This window comes from Gekko japonicus, unplaced genomic scaffold (genome assembly GCF_001447785.1).
Source record: "Gekko japonicus isolate JY-2015 unplaced genomic scaffold, Gekko_japonicus_V1.1 scaffold1204, whole genome shotgun sequence".
Classification (NCBI taxonomy): Eukaryota; Metazoa; Chordata; class Lepidosauria; order Squamata; family Gekkonidae; genus Gekko; species Gekko japonicus.
Window position 1 is genome coordinate 513,507 of NW_015171540.1, and position 19,028 is coordinate 532,534.

A 19,028-nucleotide genomic window follows, 5' to 3' on the forward strand; every position below is an offset into this window, starting at 1 on the left:
TTCTACATGTGAAGCTGGTGTTACAGGTACAGGAAAGGGACCAATAGAAAAGGAAGAGATTCAAACCTTATAATGCCCTAGATCCAAACTTGGTTATTGTAAGAGCCACATAGAATAAATGTCAGGTGCTTCAGAGCCGCAAGACATGAACAAATATTACACACATGTTTTATTGAAAAATATCCACATTTGCTTTTTATTAAACTATTTATTAAACGAGACTGCCAAGAATAAAAACAAAAGGGGTAAAAACAGATATTGATAATGATATTTATATTTGTAGGGGGGGGGGCTTTGAGAATGCATTTAAAGCTGAAGTTGCTTTCTTGCTCTGCTCCCCGCACCTCAAGCCTACCCAGGGAGGAGAACACTGGCCAGGGAAGGGAAGACCAAGCAGGGAGGCATGCCTCCCCTTTGCTTCCCCAGCCGCCCTGCCGGGAGCCACACAATAGGTGTGAAAGAGCCGCATGTGGCTCCTGAGCCGCAGTCTTGCCACCCCCTGCCCTAGATGTACCACACTGGCTCTGAAATTTACAGTACAGTCCCTTTTCAGCATACTAGGAAGTACTGCATTATGCTGTATTTAATTGATTTGAATATTTATGGCCCCGTTCACATGGAGGATTTGCCGCACTAGAGGCATGAATGTCAGGTGGATTTTTGGGGTGCGATCACACCACAACATCTGGGAAGCGTAGTGCCCCCGTGGCCAACCTGTGGCATCCCGCCGAAGATGTGCAGTAAAAAACTACCTCAGAAAGTGCACTAGTATCCGGAAAACGCGGGGCAGGGGCGGGCGTCTGAATGCAGGAGCACTAGTATCCCTTGGCATCCGGTGCCCATCCACGTCCCGTCGCAAACCAGATGTTTTTCGTAAGTGCATGCGTACAAACACGTAACTGAAAACAGTGCTGCTCCACGGAACTGCACATGTGCACAAATACAAAATGCTTGCCGCACCGCTTCTTTGCCACGCTCCAGCATCGCCGTGTGATCGCCAGCTAATAGCCTAAGTGCGAAGACTCGGGGGACTGTGTGATCGGGCTACTGCACTTTATTTTGCTCCAGGGCAAACAGCCATGCCTCCCCCCCCCCGCGCGCGTTATCTGGCCCGTGTGACCGGGGCATGCTGCTTTTTCTATCTCACTCCCCCCCAAGATAGCTAGTCATTCAAAATAAAAAACCCAGACAACTAACACACAGTAAAGCCTCTAAAAACTGCATAAAACAGCAAGCAATCTCAAAAGTGGAGAAAAAATAAGACAGTTGTTCACTCAGAGACCTATAGGCATGGTGTACAGGATTAGCCCACCCAGGCCAGTCCAGGGATGGGAGGGAATCCTGTACTTTTCAGTACATTAAACAACAAGCCACGAGACAGTCTGTACCATCTCTGGTCTTCACAACAATTTGCCACCAGAACCTCTTTTCACTAGTCCCTGCCTTTCCTAAGGGAGAGATTCCAACCCTTAGTTAGCATCTGGGATTTAACACAGTAGCAACTCTATCCAGAGAGACTCTTACTTACCAAGGTAGCATATGTGGTCAGGGTTAGGCACAAGACTTAGACTTGGAATTCAGTTACAACACCAGAGACAAATTAGCAATAAGAAGGATCTTTATTCAGTACAGAGCTTAGCATAGACTACCAGAGATTACAAAAATAACAAAGGCTAGGGCAATTTGCCTTAACTACACATTGAAGATACATAATTACCACATCAGGAACATCCACAGTCCTGAATAGTCCAAGGGATTTTGAAGGGAAATCCCATTTTTGCACACCATGTGCTCCAAATCACAAAGCAACTCTTTGTCTCTCAAGAGGCAGCATTTCAAGTGCAATAAAACAGACAATGACAGGAGAGAGAGCAAGAGCAAGAGACTTGAGAACAGGAAGAAGAGCTCACTCCCATAGGGATCAAACAATTATACCCCAATTCCAGTCACAAATTAGATGTGACCAGTGTTCCCTCTAAGCTGAGTTAGTGTGAGCTAGCTCACAATTTGTTAGCCTCCGGTTCACACACTTTTGTTTTAGCTCAGGAACGATGGCTCCAGAGCAAACTAATTTATGCAGGAGCCAAATTGCTCACTCACAACTTTAATGCCAGTAGCTCACAAAGCAGAACTTTTGCTCACAAGACTCCACAACTTAGAGGGAACATTGGATGTGACCATCAGCCAATTGCGAGTGGGCATGGGTGTGTCCAATTGTTGGTTGTCATAGCTGCGTGTGGGGATAGGCTATAAGTTTGGGACCCCGCCTGCAGTCATCTGACCCAAACTCCAGCTACTTTGTTGTGTACGTGACTGGTCGCAAGTGGGCCAGAAAGTGTAGCCATGAGGTCTGGCATTTGGCATGAAAGTGTGAAAGAATGTGGGTTTATGGCATGGCTATTGAGGCCATGTGGCCTCACCATTTGGCTTGCAACAGGAAACAAGACACAGCATGTTATCAAAAGACATCACAGGAGAAGGCATGTGAATATAGAAGCAATATTTCTATACACATGGTACCACTTTTTCCTCCTGGAGAAGTGAGTTCCACAATCACTTTATTTCTATTTACTTAATGCCATTCTAAGCCATCCTTCCATCAAGGAGCTCAGGACACAATGCATGTTTTGTTTCCCCTCCTCTTATCACCCTGTGAGGTAGATTAGGTTGAGGAGCACAAGGTCACCCAGTTCATTTCAAGAGAAGTGGGGATTTGAACCTGGGTCTCTCAGTCCTGCCCCAACGTTCTGACTGCTACACTATGCTGACTTTAGTCAGATGAATGTTGCCATGAGTCTTCTTTCATTGTGAAAGACCTTTCAAACTCATGTAATACAGTTAGCAGCTGAGCATGCTTTAATCATCCTTCCTCAAGGTTTTTATCCATCCTCAGGGTTCTTGTTGGAGTAAGGTGTATACACGTTGTTTTGCCACTCATCCCTTGCACACTTATATGCCCCAGTGCTTTGAAGCCCAGTGAGTAGCTATGAAAATAGCTACTGCATGACAAGTACTCCAGATTAAGGTCACTTTACCCTCATTTTGGAAGATCTGACCAGAATGTCTTTTAAATTCTGGGAACAGAGTGTATAAGTATATAAAACAAACTGTAATTAACAGCAATGGCAAACCTTGACAGCATAGTAAAAAGTAGAGACATCACCCTGCCAACAAAGGTCCGCATGGTCAAAGCAATGGTATTCCCAGTAGTACTGTATGGCTGCGAGAACTGGACTATAAAGAAGGCCAAGCACCAAAGAAAAGATTCTTTTGAATTATGGTGCTGGAGAAGACTCTGGAGAGTCCCCTGGACTGCAAGGAGATCAAATCAGTCAATCCTAAAGGAAATCAACCCTGACTGTTCCCTGGAAGGCCAGAGACGGAAGCTGAAGCTCAAATACTTTGGCCACCAAATGAGAAGGGAGCACTCACCGGAGAAGACCCTGATGCTGGGAAAGACTGAAGGAAAAAGAAGAAGGGGATGGCAAAGGATGAGATGGTTAAACAGTGTTATTGAGGCAACGAACATGAAATTAAGCAAACTCCAGAGCACGATGGAAGACAGGAGGGCCTGGCGTGATGTGGTCCATGGGGTTGCGAAGAATTGGACTTGACTGTATGACTGAACAACCAAAAGTACTTTTTTCAAGGACCTCAGTGTGGTATACAACATTCTTTTCTCTGGCATTTTATCCTCAAAACGACCCTGTGGGTAGGTTAGACTGAGAGAGACTGGGCCAAGGTCACCCAACCAGCTCCATGGCTAGGGTTGCCAGGTCCGTCATTGCCCCCTCACGTTACTGGCATGCCTGTGTCACTTCCGGGTGACATGACATAGGCACGTTGCATTTATTTCCAGCGACATTGCTTTTTTGGGGGGGGATTTTCCTCCTACAGACCAGCACCGGCAGGAGCCTAAAAAACCCCAGGCAATCCCGCACCCCCAACTGGGGAATGTCAACCCTATCCATGACAGAGTGGGGGATCTGAACTTGGTTCTTCCAGATCCTAGTCTGACACCCTTACCGCTGTATCTGTCTGTGCCTGTACATTCTCAGGTGCAACAGGAGATCAGACAGCTGTGGCGCCTTCACTGATCCTGCTCATTCGTCTTGTGCAGGCATCGCCCATGCCTCCCTTCACTAGCAGGACCGCAGCAAGGAGGAAGGGGCTGATGACGAGTCCCACTGTGTAGGTGTGCATATGCAGCTGTCTTCTACTGCATCAGGGGATTTCGGCCTGAGAACCAGAGAGAGAGAGAGAGAGATTCTAAACTAAATGGAGAAAAGGTCTTCTTGGAAATGAGCAAAGGTGGATTATCCTCTCCAGTAAGCTTTGCCAACACTTGCTTAGTGCAAATTGGGTCAGCTGTGGTTGCTCGGATTCCAAGGGGATTTGACGAATGGAGGCCATGTGCTTCCCATCCGTAGCGCTCTTCAGGATTTCCCCACACCACACTAGCTCTCAGCTGCTGGAGCGCTAGCAGCGACGTCTGGTGACAGTGGGCAGTACAGGGCTCTGTAGCCACCAGGGAGGGGGGCTAGAACTTAATTCAAATCTAGAACAAAAATATTTTGCTCTGAGGGCGACATTAAAGGTCACGAGCTAGCTAAGTATAGGCTGTCACCAGGTTGCTCCTATATATAAACCGTTCTGAAAATGAGTGACCATCTGTTAATAAAATCATATTGGGCAGGATCAGACAGCATGAATATAGAAGCAAAGAACTTAGGAAAGAGTTTATGGATTTTCACCAACATAAGAAGGAGCAACGATGGCTGCTAACATAATTAACACAACGGGCAAGCTTTGGAGTACTCCAGGGCTCTTACTCAGGCTGGGTGTTTGGGCGGGGGGGAGGTCAGGCCATGATCTTGAGGCTATTAATCTGCTCCTGTTAGAGGGTCCTGCAGAGTTAGGAAGCACTGGGGCAATGTGACAGAGTTGGTGTCTGGCTGCTTTAGTCATGGGGGAAGAAGACATGGGAAGCCATGAGAACATATATTGTCAATATAAAACCAGCAGCTTCAAGATTGTTTCCTGACACAATTTCCCCCCTTTCTCATTCCCTTTTTAAAAAAAAATCCAGCTGGGTGAAAAGTTCTGGAGCATTCCAAAGTTTGCATGTTATTTGTGTCATTTTGATTGATCTTAACAAAGGACGTTGCATTTTTGGTTCTGGATTTTTCTTTGGACCAATATGGTTGCTCAGAACTCTGAGCAAAAATTACTTTCTAAAAAAGAATTACACAACTATAGCCCCAGTCACACGGGCCAGATAACATGGGGAAGAGGCGTGGCTATTTGCGCCATCGCAATTTGAGCCGCTGCAACGCAATCAGACGCGACGGCGGCAAACAGCGCTTCAACGGGGCAATGGGAGCGCGCTGGGGCAATCAGACGGAGACAGTCCATCTGCGGCCCATGGCAAACCGTTTGCTAGTAGCTCGTGGGCAGTACTTTTTAACTCCGGATCTTCAGCGGTAAGCTACGAGCTGGGGGCGGGCGGGCGACGCTTCCAGGATGTTTCCGTATGATCGCACCCGTTTAATCTCCCCGGCAGTCGTGCCTCTCCCAAGGCAAATTCTCCTATATTGAGTATAAGCAACTACTAGCCAGGATACCTAGAAAGATATACCTTTGATGATCAAAGTCTGTGGACAAAGGGGACAGATGCTGACATTTTGCTTGTTTGTAAAGATTCTGGGGCAGCTGATTGGTTGGAATGCATGTTTGTCAACTTTAGTGATAAGGCTGGCCATATATTACCAACACTTGCAGGAAAATTAACAGTATTGTGAATGCATAAACTGGGTTTTTTGACTTTTAGTACATTTATTGGGTGCATTTTTGTCTCACCTTTCCTCCAAGGAGCTTGAGGTGGCATAAATGGTTCTTCCCTTCTCCATTTTATCTTCACATCCATTCTATGAGATAGGTTAGAATGAGCAAATGACTATCCGAAGGGCAGCAAGTGACTTTTAGGGTGACAGAAAGTTTGAGCCTAAATTTCCCCAAGGGTAGTCTAACATTCTAAAACACCACACCAAACTGACTGATTTTGTACAGAGATCTCAAAATGTTTGTGGAATCCGAGTGCATGCATAATGGTTGCCATTTCTTTGTCTGCTGGAATTGTCTTTCATGTCAGGAGATCAGGGCCATGGCCAGTTTTTTTTGCACACTAGACGAGGCTACCTTCGAGCATCCCCCCCCCCCGTGCGCCCACCAATTTTCAAATATAAATGCATTTTAGGAACAATGAAAAACACAAAATTTGAAATTAGTATTTTTTTTTTAATTGTGAGAACAAGTAATACAATCTCTGGTTTTCTCTCTCAAACAGAAAAACACAAATCGCAAAGCATTTTGAAAAATCCTGTTAATTGTGATGTTGACATTTAAGTCTCTTTAATGTTTCCATTTCAGGCACATCAGAATCTCATTCTGTGTGCCTTTGAGCAAATTTTGTCACCAATTCCTAGTGGGGGGGGGAGTTGGGGTTAGCAGTAAAAAGACCCACCTGAAAGCGTTTGGCTGAAGACCCCCACACACACCGGTCCCAGCACTGAACTGGCCTTGTCCCATAGAAGACCAAAGGCAGGAGGACGCGGGCACAACGTAAAGGGCCACCTGGCTGGTAAAAGGTGCCTTTTGAATATTGTTGCCAATCTCCAGGTGGTGGCTGGAGAGCTGGAATTACGATCAGGGGTCATTTTGTAGAAAAAGAGCTAGGGGAACTCATTAGCATAACTCATTAGCATATGCCACACCCCCTGACATCAGGGGCCCGGTGGTGGACCTGCAAGGCCGGCGGGAGTGCAAGGAAGCCCCACCAGGCCGGAAGCAGGGGTTGGGGCTTCGTCATGTGCCCCGCCCCCATGCACCTCACCCGGGGGAACTGTGTTCCCCCGCGATCCCCCCCCCGAAATGACCTCTGATTACGATGGATCTCCAGTTGACAGAAATCAGTCCCCTTGGGGAAATGGCTGCTTTGGAACACGGACTCTATGGCCGTGTACCTTGTGGAGGTCCCACCCCAGGCCCCGTCCCCCAATTCCCCAGGAATGTCCCCCAGATCTGGCAACCTGACTTTTGGAAACAACCATGCATGCTTCTGCTCTATCTAATCTAATAGTCTATCTAATATATCTGTGCATAAGGAGACTACAAAAACTAATATTTGGCAACCGCCTGATTAACTTCATTGTACATGTCAGTGCAGAATGTGAACAACTGAACTGTAGCTTCTAGAACACATTGTCCTCTTCACAACATAGATTGTACAACTCACTGATGAATTAATCTGCTGTTGGGGAAACAGCTGAGTATAGGAAAGGGCTTTCTACTGAGTCAAACCACTGGTCCATCTCACGCAGTTCTGTCTGGGCTGTCTAGCAGCTGTTCTTCAAGCACTAAAAGGTCCTTCCCATCACCTGCTTTCTGAGATCCTTTAACTAGAGATGCCAGGGATTGAACCTTGGACCTTCTGAATGCAAACCATGTGCTCTGCCTTCCCAAGTGACAGACTTCCAGCCTGTGGCTTGAAAGGGCAACCTGGAGTCCTTCCCTGGCAGCAAATTTGCTGCCACCCTTCACTGAGAACTCTTCCCAGACATCAGGGGAGAGGCCAGGGTTCCTTGCGGTGTCTCTTTTGATATTTTATGACATGTCACAAGTACCTCTTTGATGACAGATTCACTTTACCACAATGAAACCCAGGGGCAAACCACTGTCAGTGACTTCCAGACAGGATGTGCTGCAAGGTCATACACCAGGAAAGTCAAAGTTGTGGCTAAATCCTCATATAATTCAGCAGATCAACTCTCCTGTCAGCAACCAGGTTGTATCCATAAAATAATCAATATAAAAGCAGATAACAGATAGAAACCACTAAATGCCAGGGGAGGAAAAAATAAAGAAAAAGGCCTTCTGGAATGAGGAAGTTTTTAGCTAGCTCCACAAGGTCTCTAGAGAAGGAAGCCCTCACAATGCACATGGGAGAGGGGTGAGTTCCATAAAGCATGAGCAGCTAATAAGCTCTGATACAGGTTACCATTGATCAAATTTCCCTAGCCAGAGGTTACTGCAGATGGGCTCCTTTGGCCAACCGGAAAGCATGAGCTAGAACAAGGGTGCCAAACATGCGACCCACAGGCTGGATCAGGCCCCCGGAGGGCCCCAATCTGGCCCCCAAGGCCCTGGCTGTTTCCTACTTCCTTTTCCAGTTCTCTTGCTGCTGCCACATCACAACTTACTTTACCATTTTCTCTCAATCACACAGGAGAGATAGATAGGCAAGCCTCTCCTGTGCAATTGAGAGAGTCTGCTAAAGAACTGGCTGAGGCTCCTCCCCCTCCTCCTCCCAAGGGGGAGGGAGGGAACAGTCAGAGCTCGCTTCCTTTCCAGGCTGCAGGAGACAAAGGGAAGCCTTTCTTTCCTTCTATTGGCTGAGAACGAGTGAGAGCTTGCTTTGCTGGGCTGCCTCAATCACATGGGAGAAACATCAAGCACTTTTAAGACCAACAAAGTTTTGATCAAGGTATGAGCTTTTGTGTGCCTTGCTACAGTGTGGGTGTGTGTTTTGTTGGGCTCCTTATGTCAGGGTTCTCCTGGGTGCAATTGGGTTCCCTCCCCCTTTTCATTGTATTCATGTCCTCATGATCCAGTCTTTCTCAGCTAGAAAACAATGTGAACTATTTTAGAGGAGGAATAACAGCAAGCAAGTGAGGTGGATTAGGCTGTCCAGACCAAGTTCACCCGGCACATTTCCTTTGCTATTTCTTAAACAGACAAACTTATCAACTATTTACAATACAATTAGAACAAAATACGTTTTGATGGTTACAACATACAAAGACACAACACTGCCAGGTTTGCAATTTTTGTTATGCAGAAGTGACGTTTAGAAAGTGAAAGTAGGTTTCAAATAGTTTACTAGTTCTTTCTTCTCTCTTCTTTTTAAAGCAAAAGTTTGATGATTGTCTTAATTTTTAAACCAAATAATATTAAAATATAATTAATTGTAATCCATTAGAGAATCTTCATATAATTCCAAATAGTTTAATTATAATTCCAAAAAAGGGGAAGCTTCAATGAAGTAAAGTCTAATCCAAAAATAACAGTTTTCCAAATATGTCAGTATAGTATGAACTTGTAAAGTTGGTGAATCTGTTAAACAATTTTACTCTCAGGCATCAACCATTTCTCTTCTTTAGCCCACAAAGTTATTTAAATAGCTCCGTTTTCACTCCTCTCCCAAGCCGCTTCAGGGAACGGGGGGGGGGGGCTTCTCCATTTTCTCATACTTTCTGTTTAAAATTTTTAAAGGGCTTAAAGTCAATAACAGTTCTAGGCTTGTTGCATTTACGAATACAGTGTTAAAAATCTTCTTTGATTGTTTGTATGGGGTCTGCTAGTTTTCCCCTCGTCCCAGAGTCACAGCTCCACATCCATGGCTGCTATGTACGCTCTCACCCAGGTCTCACTTCAGGGCAATCCTGGACTTCTACCTGCTTGCCGCCGCTCATGGGGAATCCAGATCAAGCTCCCTGCTTGGCCTCCTCTCCGGGGAGCCCAATGGAGTTCGAGAGCCCTCAAACTCTGCTAAAAGACCTGGTGATCCGGCCGCTTCTCAGGAGCAAGTCCCGGAGCCAGCCATTCCCACCACACTGAAAACTGGAAGTCCCTGGCATTACATTTTATGACACCCATGGCCCAGTCCAACAAGGTCTCATTTATGTCAGATCCAGCCCTCATAACAAATGAGTCCAACACCCCTGGCTTAGAGCATGGGCTCATGTTTCCACACTTACAGATCTTGAATAAGTATGCAAAGATCTCAGGTGTGTTACAGAAAAATATCAAAGTATCCTGTGGATCAGGTAAATATTCAAAAATGATGTTAAAACACATTTTAAAAATTGGTATTTTTTTAACTTTCTCCCATCCAGAAAGGGAATCCCGAGAACATGAGGAACCAACCACATCAGAGATGGCAGAGGAGACCTACTCGTCTAAAATATACAGGGGCAAGTCTCATGGGCGCCTCTCCGACCTCAAGGTTGAAGCCCTGAAGAAGGATCGCAGGAAGAAGCTAACTTTATCCAAGTTTGTTGGTGGAGCGGAAAACACAGCACACCCTCGGGCTACTGCCCCTGAGCTGAGACCAGAATTTGAACTAGTAAGTTGGCTGGAACTGGGGGGGGGAGGAACTGTCTCATTTGCATGATGTACAGAAGATCCTCTTTTTTGTACTTGTCCAGAATGCTTTAAAATAAGACTGTATGACCCTCTGCATGTTGACTGCCTCCGCACGTTAACCATAATGTGGATTAGTTTTGAGCGTATATCTACACATTGAAATTATCTTAAATGTAATTCTGTTGCCTTAAGAAACTGTATTGTTCTCTGAGAGCTTAGGGATTTTGAGCAGAATCCTCAGCAACTGAAATACAGTTGTTAAGGATCTTTGGTGAAGAGCAGCCAGGGCAGATAAACTGGTGGAACAAGCCAGCACATGCCTGTATGATACACGTGTCTATAGATAAGCGCAGCTCATACAAGCAGAATAAACTAAACTAGAAAGAATGTCTTCTTAGGAGACTATTTGTCTGTTGGTAGTCCTCGGATAGATGGCTGAATAACATCCATGTTAGTGAGTGCAGAACCATAATGTGGAATCAGGTTTACACTGGAGACAATGTTCTGATTATCCACTGTCTCTCAGACTTAATAGTGCTAGTTTGGGTGACTAGGTGTTGACTTAGGCCAGGCATGTGAAAGTGAAGCTAAACACAACCCATCAGTCGTGGCATGTCAGGTGCTTCACAGACCATTGTTTTGGGGGCAGGCAGGAGAAAGGGAAATCTATCGAGCCTTTAGTGATTGCCACAATACCAGATGGATTATGTGTGGTTGTCACAAGGAGACAGGCTTCCCTAAAACAAAGCCTCAAGTAAAACAACTCAGAAGCAATTCTGAGTTTTCAAGTGTGTTTCTGAACCACTCTGCCCTGGAATGTCATGAGAGCCCCACCGTATTAGAAAAATTGTATGCTGCCTTTCCATGCCTGCTCAAGGCAGCTCACAGCAATGAAACAAAACCAAACAGACAGCAAAAATAACAACAAAAAGAAATTATACCAATAATAACATATCAGTAAAAGAATCAACATCAATAAAAATGCTAATAAAAGTGGCCAATAGAAGCAATCCAGGACATAAAAGCACATAAAACATAGCAGTCTAAAATGGTATGGATAAGACAGTCCCAGGCTAGGAGGAGACCTTAAACTATCTATACAATTGACGGCTAGGAGGAGAGCAAGTTTGGTGTAGTGGTTAAGTGAGCGGACTCTAATCTGGGAGAACCGGGTTTGATTCCGCACTTCTCCACTTGCACCTGGCTGGATGACCTTGGGCAAGCCGTAGTTCTGATAAGAGCTGTTCTTGAAAAAGAGACATTTCTGTCAGAGCTCTCTCAGCCCCACCTACCTCCCAGGGTGTCTGTTGTGGGGAGGAGGAGGGAAGGGGATTGTAAACCGCTCTGAGACTCCTTTGGGTAGTGAAGGGCAGGGTATAAATCCAATCTCTTCTTCTCCTTCTCTTACCTCACAGGGTGTCTGTTGTGGGGAGGGGGAGGGAAGGGGATTGTAAACCGCTCTGAGACTCCTTTGGGTAGTGAAGGGCAGGGTATAAATCCAGTCTCTTCTTCTTTTTCTTCTACCTCACAGGGTGTCTGTTGTGGGGAGGGGGAGGGAAGGGGATTGTAAACCGCTCTGAGACACCTTTGGGTAGTGAAGGGCAGGGTATAAATCCAATCTCTTCTTCTTCTTCTGCCCACTAACCCTGAAGAATACCTAAAGAAGCAGTCCTAGTGATGCACAGATGAAAGCAAGGCTTCCTCTGCCTGTTGTACTGATCTTACAGTTGAAATCTCTTGGCTTACATAGAGCAGAGTCATTTTGTTTCCAATGGTGATGGTAGGACTAACAAGATTTTAACATTTCCTCAGAGATGTGAAATGGGGCTGCTTCTTCCCTGTCATAGAAATGTGAATAATAAATAAATAAATAAATGTGACTAACTCTGAGAAATGTTTATGGTTGCCAGGTCCTTCCAAGTCCCCGGCGGGACTGGAGGAGTTGGGGCATCCCCAGTGAAATGACGTCGCACAGAAGTGATGTCATCACGTTGGGGACCAGTGCCCCCTGCTACTTGTCAAAAGCATAAAGGGTCCCTTTAAATGCTTTTGGTAAGAGGTGGCGGGGGGGTGCCCACATGTGCCTGCACTCCAAGCCACAGATTTGCGGCTTCGAATGCAGGCGCACAGTCCCTGCTTCTGCCCCCAAAAGCATTTATAGGGTCTGTTTCAATGTTGTTGGGGAAAAGTGGGGGGGAGGCCGCATGTGCCTGCACTCCAAGCTGTGCACGGCCACCTCTTCCTTCCTCCCTCCCTCCCTCCCTCCTGGAAGATTTAAAGGGCCCTCCAGCCAATTGGAGGAGGGCCCTTTAAGTCTTGCAGTACGGAGGAGGAGGAGATTGGATTTATATCCCACCCTTCACTGCCCAAAGGAGTCTCAGAGTGGTTCAAAATCCCTTTCCCTCCTCACAATAGACACCCTGTGAGGTAAGTGGGGCTCAGAGAGCTCTTTTGAGAACTGTCCTTGAGGAAACAGCTCTGAAAGAACTTATGACTGATCCAAGGTCACAACAGCAGCTGTATGTGGAGGAGTGGGGAATCAAACCCGGTTCCCCCAGATTAGAGTCCGTGCCCTTAATCACTACACCAAACTGGCTCTCGGGTGGCTAGGTGGTCGCTCTTGGGTGCGGGGTTCCACCCCCCCTGCTAGCCAGCTGCCTGGGGGTGGGAAGGAGCCCTCGCAATCAGGGGGACCCCTGCTTGGACCGGGAGTCTGACAACCCTAGAAATTTTAGAAGCTGTCAGCTCAGGCACTAGGCTAGGCACACTTTGCTGTCACAGATAAACAGGGACATTCCCAATTGGCTCTGCCCAGCTCAGTAGTATATTTAACATTCTGGTTCACCTGATCTTCTTGGGAACGTAGTCTTTCATCTTGCTCATTACAGGGTGTCTGGGTACCATCTGCTTTCAGCACCTGACTGTCCCCCCACCCCTTTCTGTTCCATATATTCAGGGCCCTTGCCGTAGACAGATGGAGGCATCCCTGCAGGAGCTTAAATCTAGCCAGCGAATGATCCCGCGGGCTGTCCACCTTCCCAACTGTGACAGGAAAGGATTCTACAAAAGGAAACAGGTACAAGCACCTTCTCAAATCAAGATATACATTTTGTCCAGAGAAACTGATCTCTGTAGTCTGGAAATGAGCTGCAATTCCAGGTTATCCCCAGGTCCCACCTGGAGGCTGGCATCACTAGCTTGTTGTTCAGTCACACAGTCGAGTCCGACTTTTCGTGACCCCATGGACCACATCACGCCAGGCCCTCCTTTCTTCCGCCGTCCTCTGGAGTTTGCTCAGTTTCATGTTTGTTGCATCAGTAACACTGTCTAAGCATTTCATCCTTTGCCATCACCTTCTTCTGTTACCTTCAATCTTTCCCAGCATCAGGGTCTTCTCCAGTGAGTGCTCCCTTCTCATTTGGTGTCCAAGGTATTTGAGCTTCAGCTTCAGTATCTGGCCTTCCAGGGAACAGTCAGGGTTGATTTCCTTTAGGATTGACTGATTTGATCTCCTTGCAGTCCAGGGGACTCTCCAGAGTCTTCTCCAGCACCATAATTCAAAAGCATCTATTCTTTGGTGCTCAGCTTTCTTTATGGTCCAACTCTCACAGCCATACATTACTACTGGGAATATCATCGCTTTGACTATGCAGACTTTTGTTGGCAGTGTAATGTCTCTACTTTTTATTATGCTGTCTATGTTTGACATAGCTTTCCTCCCAAGGAGCAGGCATCTTTTAATTTCATGGCTGCAGTGATCTTGGATCCCAGAAACGTGAAGTCTGTCACAGCCTCCATGACTTCCCCTTCTATTTGCCAAGGAGTGATGGGGCTGGATGCCATAGTCTTAGTTTTTTGGGTGTTGAGCTTCAAGCCCACTTTTGCACTCTCCTCTTTCACTCTTAGCAAGAGGCCCTTTAGGTCCTCTTCACTTTCTGCCATTAGAGCAGTATCGTCTGCATATCTGAGGTTGTTGATGTTTTTCCCAGCAATCTTAATTCCAGGCTGGCATTTGGCATGATGTACTCTGCATATAAATTAATTGAGCAGGGTTACATCCTTGCTGTATTCCTTTTCCTATTCTAAACCAATCAGTTGTTCCATATCCAATTTTAATTTTCGCTCCTTGACCCTTATACGGGTTTTTCAGGAGATATGTGAGGTGGTCTGGTACTCCCATCTCTTTAAGGACTTGCCACAGTTTGTTGTGGTCCACACAATCAAAGTCTTTAGCGAAGCAGAAGTAGATGTTTTTCTGGTACTCTTTTGCTTTCTCCATAATCCAGTGAATGTTGGCAATCTGATCTCTCATTCCTCTACCTCTTTGAAACCCAACTTGTACTTCTGACAGTTCTCTATCCACTTACTGCTGAAGCCTAGCTTGTAGGATCTTTAGCATGACCTCTATTTGTAAAGCCTCATCAGACAGCCACTTTGCTTTCTTGCATTTCTTTTTCTTGTGGGATGGGGCTGATTGTGGCCTCCTGTACAATATCATGAACCTCTGTCCATAGTTCTTCAGGCACTCTATCAAATCTAGTCCCTTAAACCTATTCTTCACCTCCACTGTATATTCATAAGGGATGTGATCTAGGACGACCCTGAATGGCCTAGTTGTTTTCCCAACTTTCTTCAGTTTAAGTCTGAATTTTGCAATGAGTAGCTCATGATCTGAGCCACAGTCAGCTCCAGGTCTTGTTTTTATCGACTGTATTGAGCTTCTCCATCTTTGACTGCAAATTATATAATCAATCTGATTTTGATGTTGCCCTTCTGGTGATGTCCTTGTGTAAAGTCACCTTTTAGGTTGTTGGAACATTCTATGACCAGCATGTTCTCTTGACAAAACTCTGTTAGCCTTTGCCAGGCTTCGTTTTGTTATCCGAGGCCAAACTTGTCCGTTATTCTGGTTACCTTTTGACTTCCTATTTTAGCATTCCATTCCCCTATGATGATAAGGACATCTTTTTTTGGTGTTAGTCCCAGGAGGTGTTGTAGGTCTTCATAGAACCAGTCCACTTCAGCCTCCTCTGCATCAGTGATTGGGTTGCTGTGGTGTTGGGTTGGATTGCTGTGATGTTGAATGGTTTGCCTTGGATTCAGACTGAGATAATTCTGTCATTTTTGAAATTGTATCCCATTACTGCCTTTTTACTCTCTTGTTGACTATAAAGGCCACACCATTTTTTCTACGGGATTCTTGGCCACAGTAGTAGATATAATGGTCTTCTGAGTTAAATTCGCCCATTCCCGTCCACTTTAGTTCACTGATTCCCAAGATGTCAATGTTCAGTCTCGTCATCTCATTTTTGACTACATCAAGCTTACCTTGATTCATAGATCTTACATTCTAGGTTCCTATGCAGTATTGTTCTTTGCAGCATTGGACTTTCCTTTCACCATCAGACACATTCACAGTGGAGCATCCTTTTGGCTCTGGCCTAGCCACTTCATTCTTTCTGGGGTTACTTGTATTTGCCCTCTGCTCTTCCCCAGTAGCGTATTGGATGCCTTCCAACCTGAGGGGCTCATCTTCCAGCATCATATCTTTTAGCCTTTTGTTACTGTTCATGTGGTTTTCTTGGCAAAGATACTGGAGTGGAAATATGTTATCAAAGGCTTTCACGGCCGGAGTTCATTAGTTGTTGTAGGTTTTCCAGACTCTTGGCATTGTAGTACCTGATGTTTTGCCAGCAGCTGTGACTGACATCCTCAGAGATATAGCACATATAGATGGAGTACTCTGTTTGTCAATGTGAGAAGAAAAATGGTAGGCAGGTAATTTATATCTACTCAGGAAGATGGGGTAGGGCTGAGTCATTATCTTGTCGGAGTTTCCCAGGCTGTGGAGGTTCTATTGCATATGGATTGGCTGTTGAAATTCTAATCTTATCTATAGTGCTGTTGTAAGATGTAGAGCATTTTGGACATCCAATTACTATGTCAGATTATACAGGGAAGCCATTAAAATTCATAAACATAAACACAATTTCAACAGGAAAGAAGAGAGTTTTAAAAATAAATACGGCATGGTTTCCTGTCCTGAAAAACACAAAATGCTCTACAACTTACAACAGTACTAGAGATAAGATTAGAATTTCAACAGCCAATCCATATGCAATAGAACCTCCACAGCCTGGGAAACTGCTACAAGATAATGACTCAGCCCTACCCCACCTTCCTGAGTAGATATAAATTACCTGCCTACCATTTTTCTTCTCACATTGACACAGAAAGTATTCCATCTTTCTGTGCTATACCTCTGAGAATGCCAGTCATGGCTGCTGGCAAAACATCAGGTACTACAATGCCAAGACCACGGCCATACAGCTTGGAAAATCTACAACAACTAGTACTGGAGTGGGTTGCCATTTCCTTCTCCAGTGGATCACATTATGTCTGAGTTCTCCAGTGTGGCCTGTCCATCCTGAGTGGCCCTCCATGGTATAGCCCGCAGCCTCATTGAACCATGCCAGCCCCCTCACTGTAACAAGGCAGCGATCCATGAGAAGGGGATCTCTAGTTTAGAAGGCCATAATTCTACATAGATTTCCATGAAATGTAGGCAATTTCTGGTCCCTAGATCAGCTTAGCTAGAAGGCTCATTATGAGTACTCGTTTATTTAGGGAATTATTCTCCAGGTCTAGAGATGCCCCAATTTAATTTCTTCTGAAGTATATGTCTTCTTCCAAGGGCGACTAATGACCACCCCACCCCAGCTCAAATGTACGCTTTCCTTTTCTCACTGTTGTCACCTTCATTCCCTTTCCAGTGCAAACCGTCCAAGGGCCGAAAACGGGGACTCTGCTGGTGTGTGGACAAGTATGGACTGAAGCTGCCAGGAAGTGATTATGTAACCGGAGACCTCCAATGTCACAGTTTTGACAGTGGGAACACTGAATGAATGTTCCTCTTGCCTCTCTCCACCAGAGCCTTTCTCTGTCCCCAGCCTACACCTCATGATGCCCCAGGAGACGGATTCCTTTCATTTCATTTAAGAATCTGAGGCACCTCAGAATCTACAGCACATCATCTACTCGTCTCAACAGCAAAAAAAGACTAAAAAAAGAAAAGGCAGCACCTTAAGCCAAAAAGAAAAAGAAAAAAGAAGATAAAGGCAAGGACGACAAGCCAGCCAGCTCCCTTAGGACAAGGCCCTCAAGAATCCCACAGGTCACCTTACTTGCAAGCAACCTCAAGGCCACCCGGACAGCACCCGTGTAGGAAGCTCCCAGAAGCACTTAAGTTATGTTTTATTGTTCGTTTAATGCTGTGGGTATATCACTTCACTTTAGGTAATTTTACAAGCAGAACCCTAGGACAAGAAGGCTTCTCACTATTCATTTGTTTTGGGTATTCTGGTTTGTTGGGAGAGGGGGTTAAATTACACTTTCATTTTTAGTTTTCTCTGTCCCATCACAGACTGAACATCTCTCTCTCTCTCTCTCTCTCCTCTCTCTCTCTCTCTCTCTCTCTCTCTCTCTCTCTCTCTCATTTTTGTTTAATAAATCAAGTGGTCAGAGCACAAAAGAATGTACAGCAGGCAGGGCAAACTGAAGCAAGAATTAATCAAAAGCTTCCCATTCCCAATGGGACTTTTCCCCTGGGTGGTAGTTAAGAGGTTTTACCTGACTATTTAAGGTGTCGTCGTGCTTCCCTATTCTATGTAAATACAGATCAATGTACATTTGTTTTTTGTTGAACAAGGCCCTGTTCGTACAAGCAGAGCCACTTGACTTTAATCCTGCAAGAAACCCCTCAGACCTCTTTGCATGTATTAGTATAATTAGAAAGCAGTCAAAAGCATTGATTTGCAGGATTGGGACCCTAGCTGAAACAACAGTGAGTCAGACCCTCTGCAAATATGTGACGCATCACTGCTTTTGAAAACAAACTGGGAGACATCCACACTCAAGTGGGTTAGAAATGTCTATCTCACCTACCTTTTACTGCAAGAACGAGGATGAAAAACACAAACCGTATTTCACTCTCAAATATCTTAAATAGTTATCCTGTACTAGGACAATTTGAAGAAGATAATTCATTATAATTATATATACCCTTCAAACATGAATGTAAACTTGTCCCACAAAAAGTTACCTGGTATCTAAAAAATATCTTAGAATCCCTGAAGAGAGAGCCCTTTGCCCTTTCAGAGCATACTTGAGTAACTGACTGCTAATAGAGTCGTTGCTCTAGATTCTTCCTGACAGAGGCTGTGAGTCTTCAACAGGTGTATGGCAGACAGAAATTCAGCACATGTGCTTCTCATCACTGTGCTGTAGAAAAACAAAACAATTGCCTGTTGAATTTCTGGCTCTTGTTCCAAAGTTATAGGCACAGATTCTCGGGGTGGGGGAGTGGGAACCCTGTGATAACTCTAGCTGTGAGCGCAAACAGGTGGCACAGAAAGGTTGGCCGAAACCATTACTTTGACAGTTTTCACATTCAGACATGGGCAGACCACAAGAGCCATTTTTCTAAGTTGATGTTTTTGATTCCTTGGTGTATTGTCATGGACACTACCACAACAAGAGTTTTTCCTATGCCCATAACAATGAATGAGAAAGCAAGAAAACAAACCCAAGAAAGGAATGTTGTCCATCAAAATCCATTGAGTTGGAGGAACTGATGAAATAGTAGCTGTAAAGTGGCATTTGGACACTGCAATATACTTAAGAGAAAGAAATGGAACCCTTGGTGACCGTTCCCTTTTGAAGGACTCCAAAGGACTCAAGAACATGGGTGTGGCTGGCAGCAAGCACTCCCAGACAACGTGCTAATCAGAAGCATGGAGAGAGAGACAGTTTCTTCCTCATAGGCA

The 19,028-nt window shown here is 45.3% G+C and overlaps 1 protein-coding gene across 1 annotated transcript in view; it reads left to right on the plus strand.

Annotated features, from left to right (window-relative positions):
* The window catches only part of IGFBP5 (insulin like growth factor binding protein 5), a 56,642-nt gene extending 37,620 nt beyond the window's left edge, over positions 1–19,022 (plus strand). Inside the window, exons 2-4 of the mRNA XM_015419645.1 lie at positions 9,954–10,183; positions 13,160–13,279; positions 16,977–19,022. Coding sequence (XP_015275131.1) covers positions 9,954–10,183; positions 13,160–13,279; positions 16,977–17,108 — 482 coding nt within the window. The 3' untranslated portion in view covers positions 17,109–19,022. The remainder of the gene's footprint in view (positions 1–9,953; positions 10,184–13,159; positions 13,280–16,976) is intronic.
* The last annotated feature ends 6 nt before the right edge of the window (positions 19,023–19,028 follow it).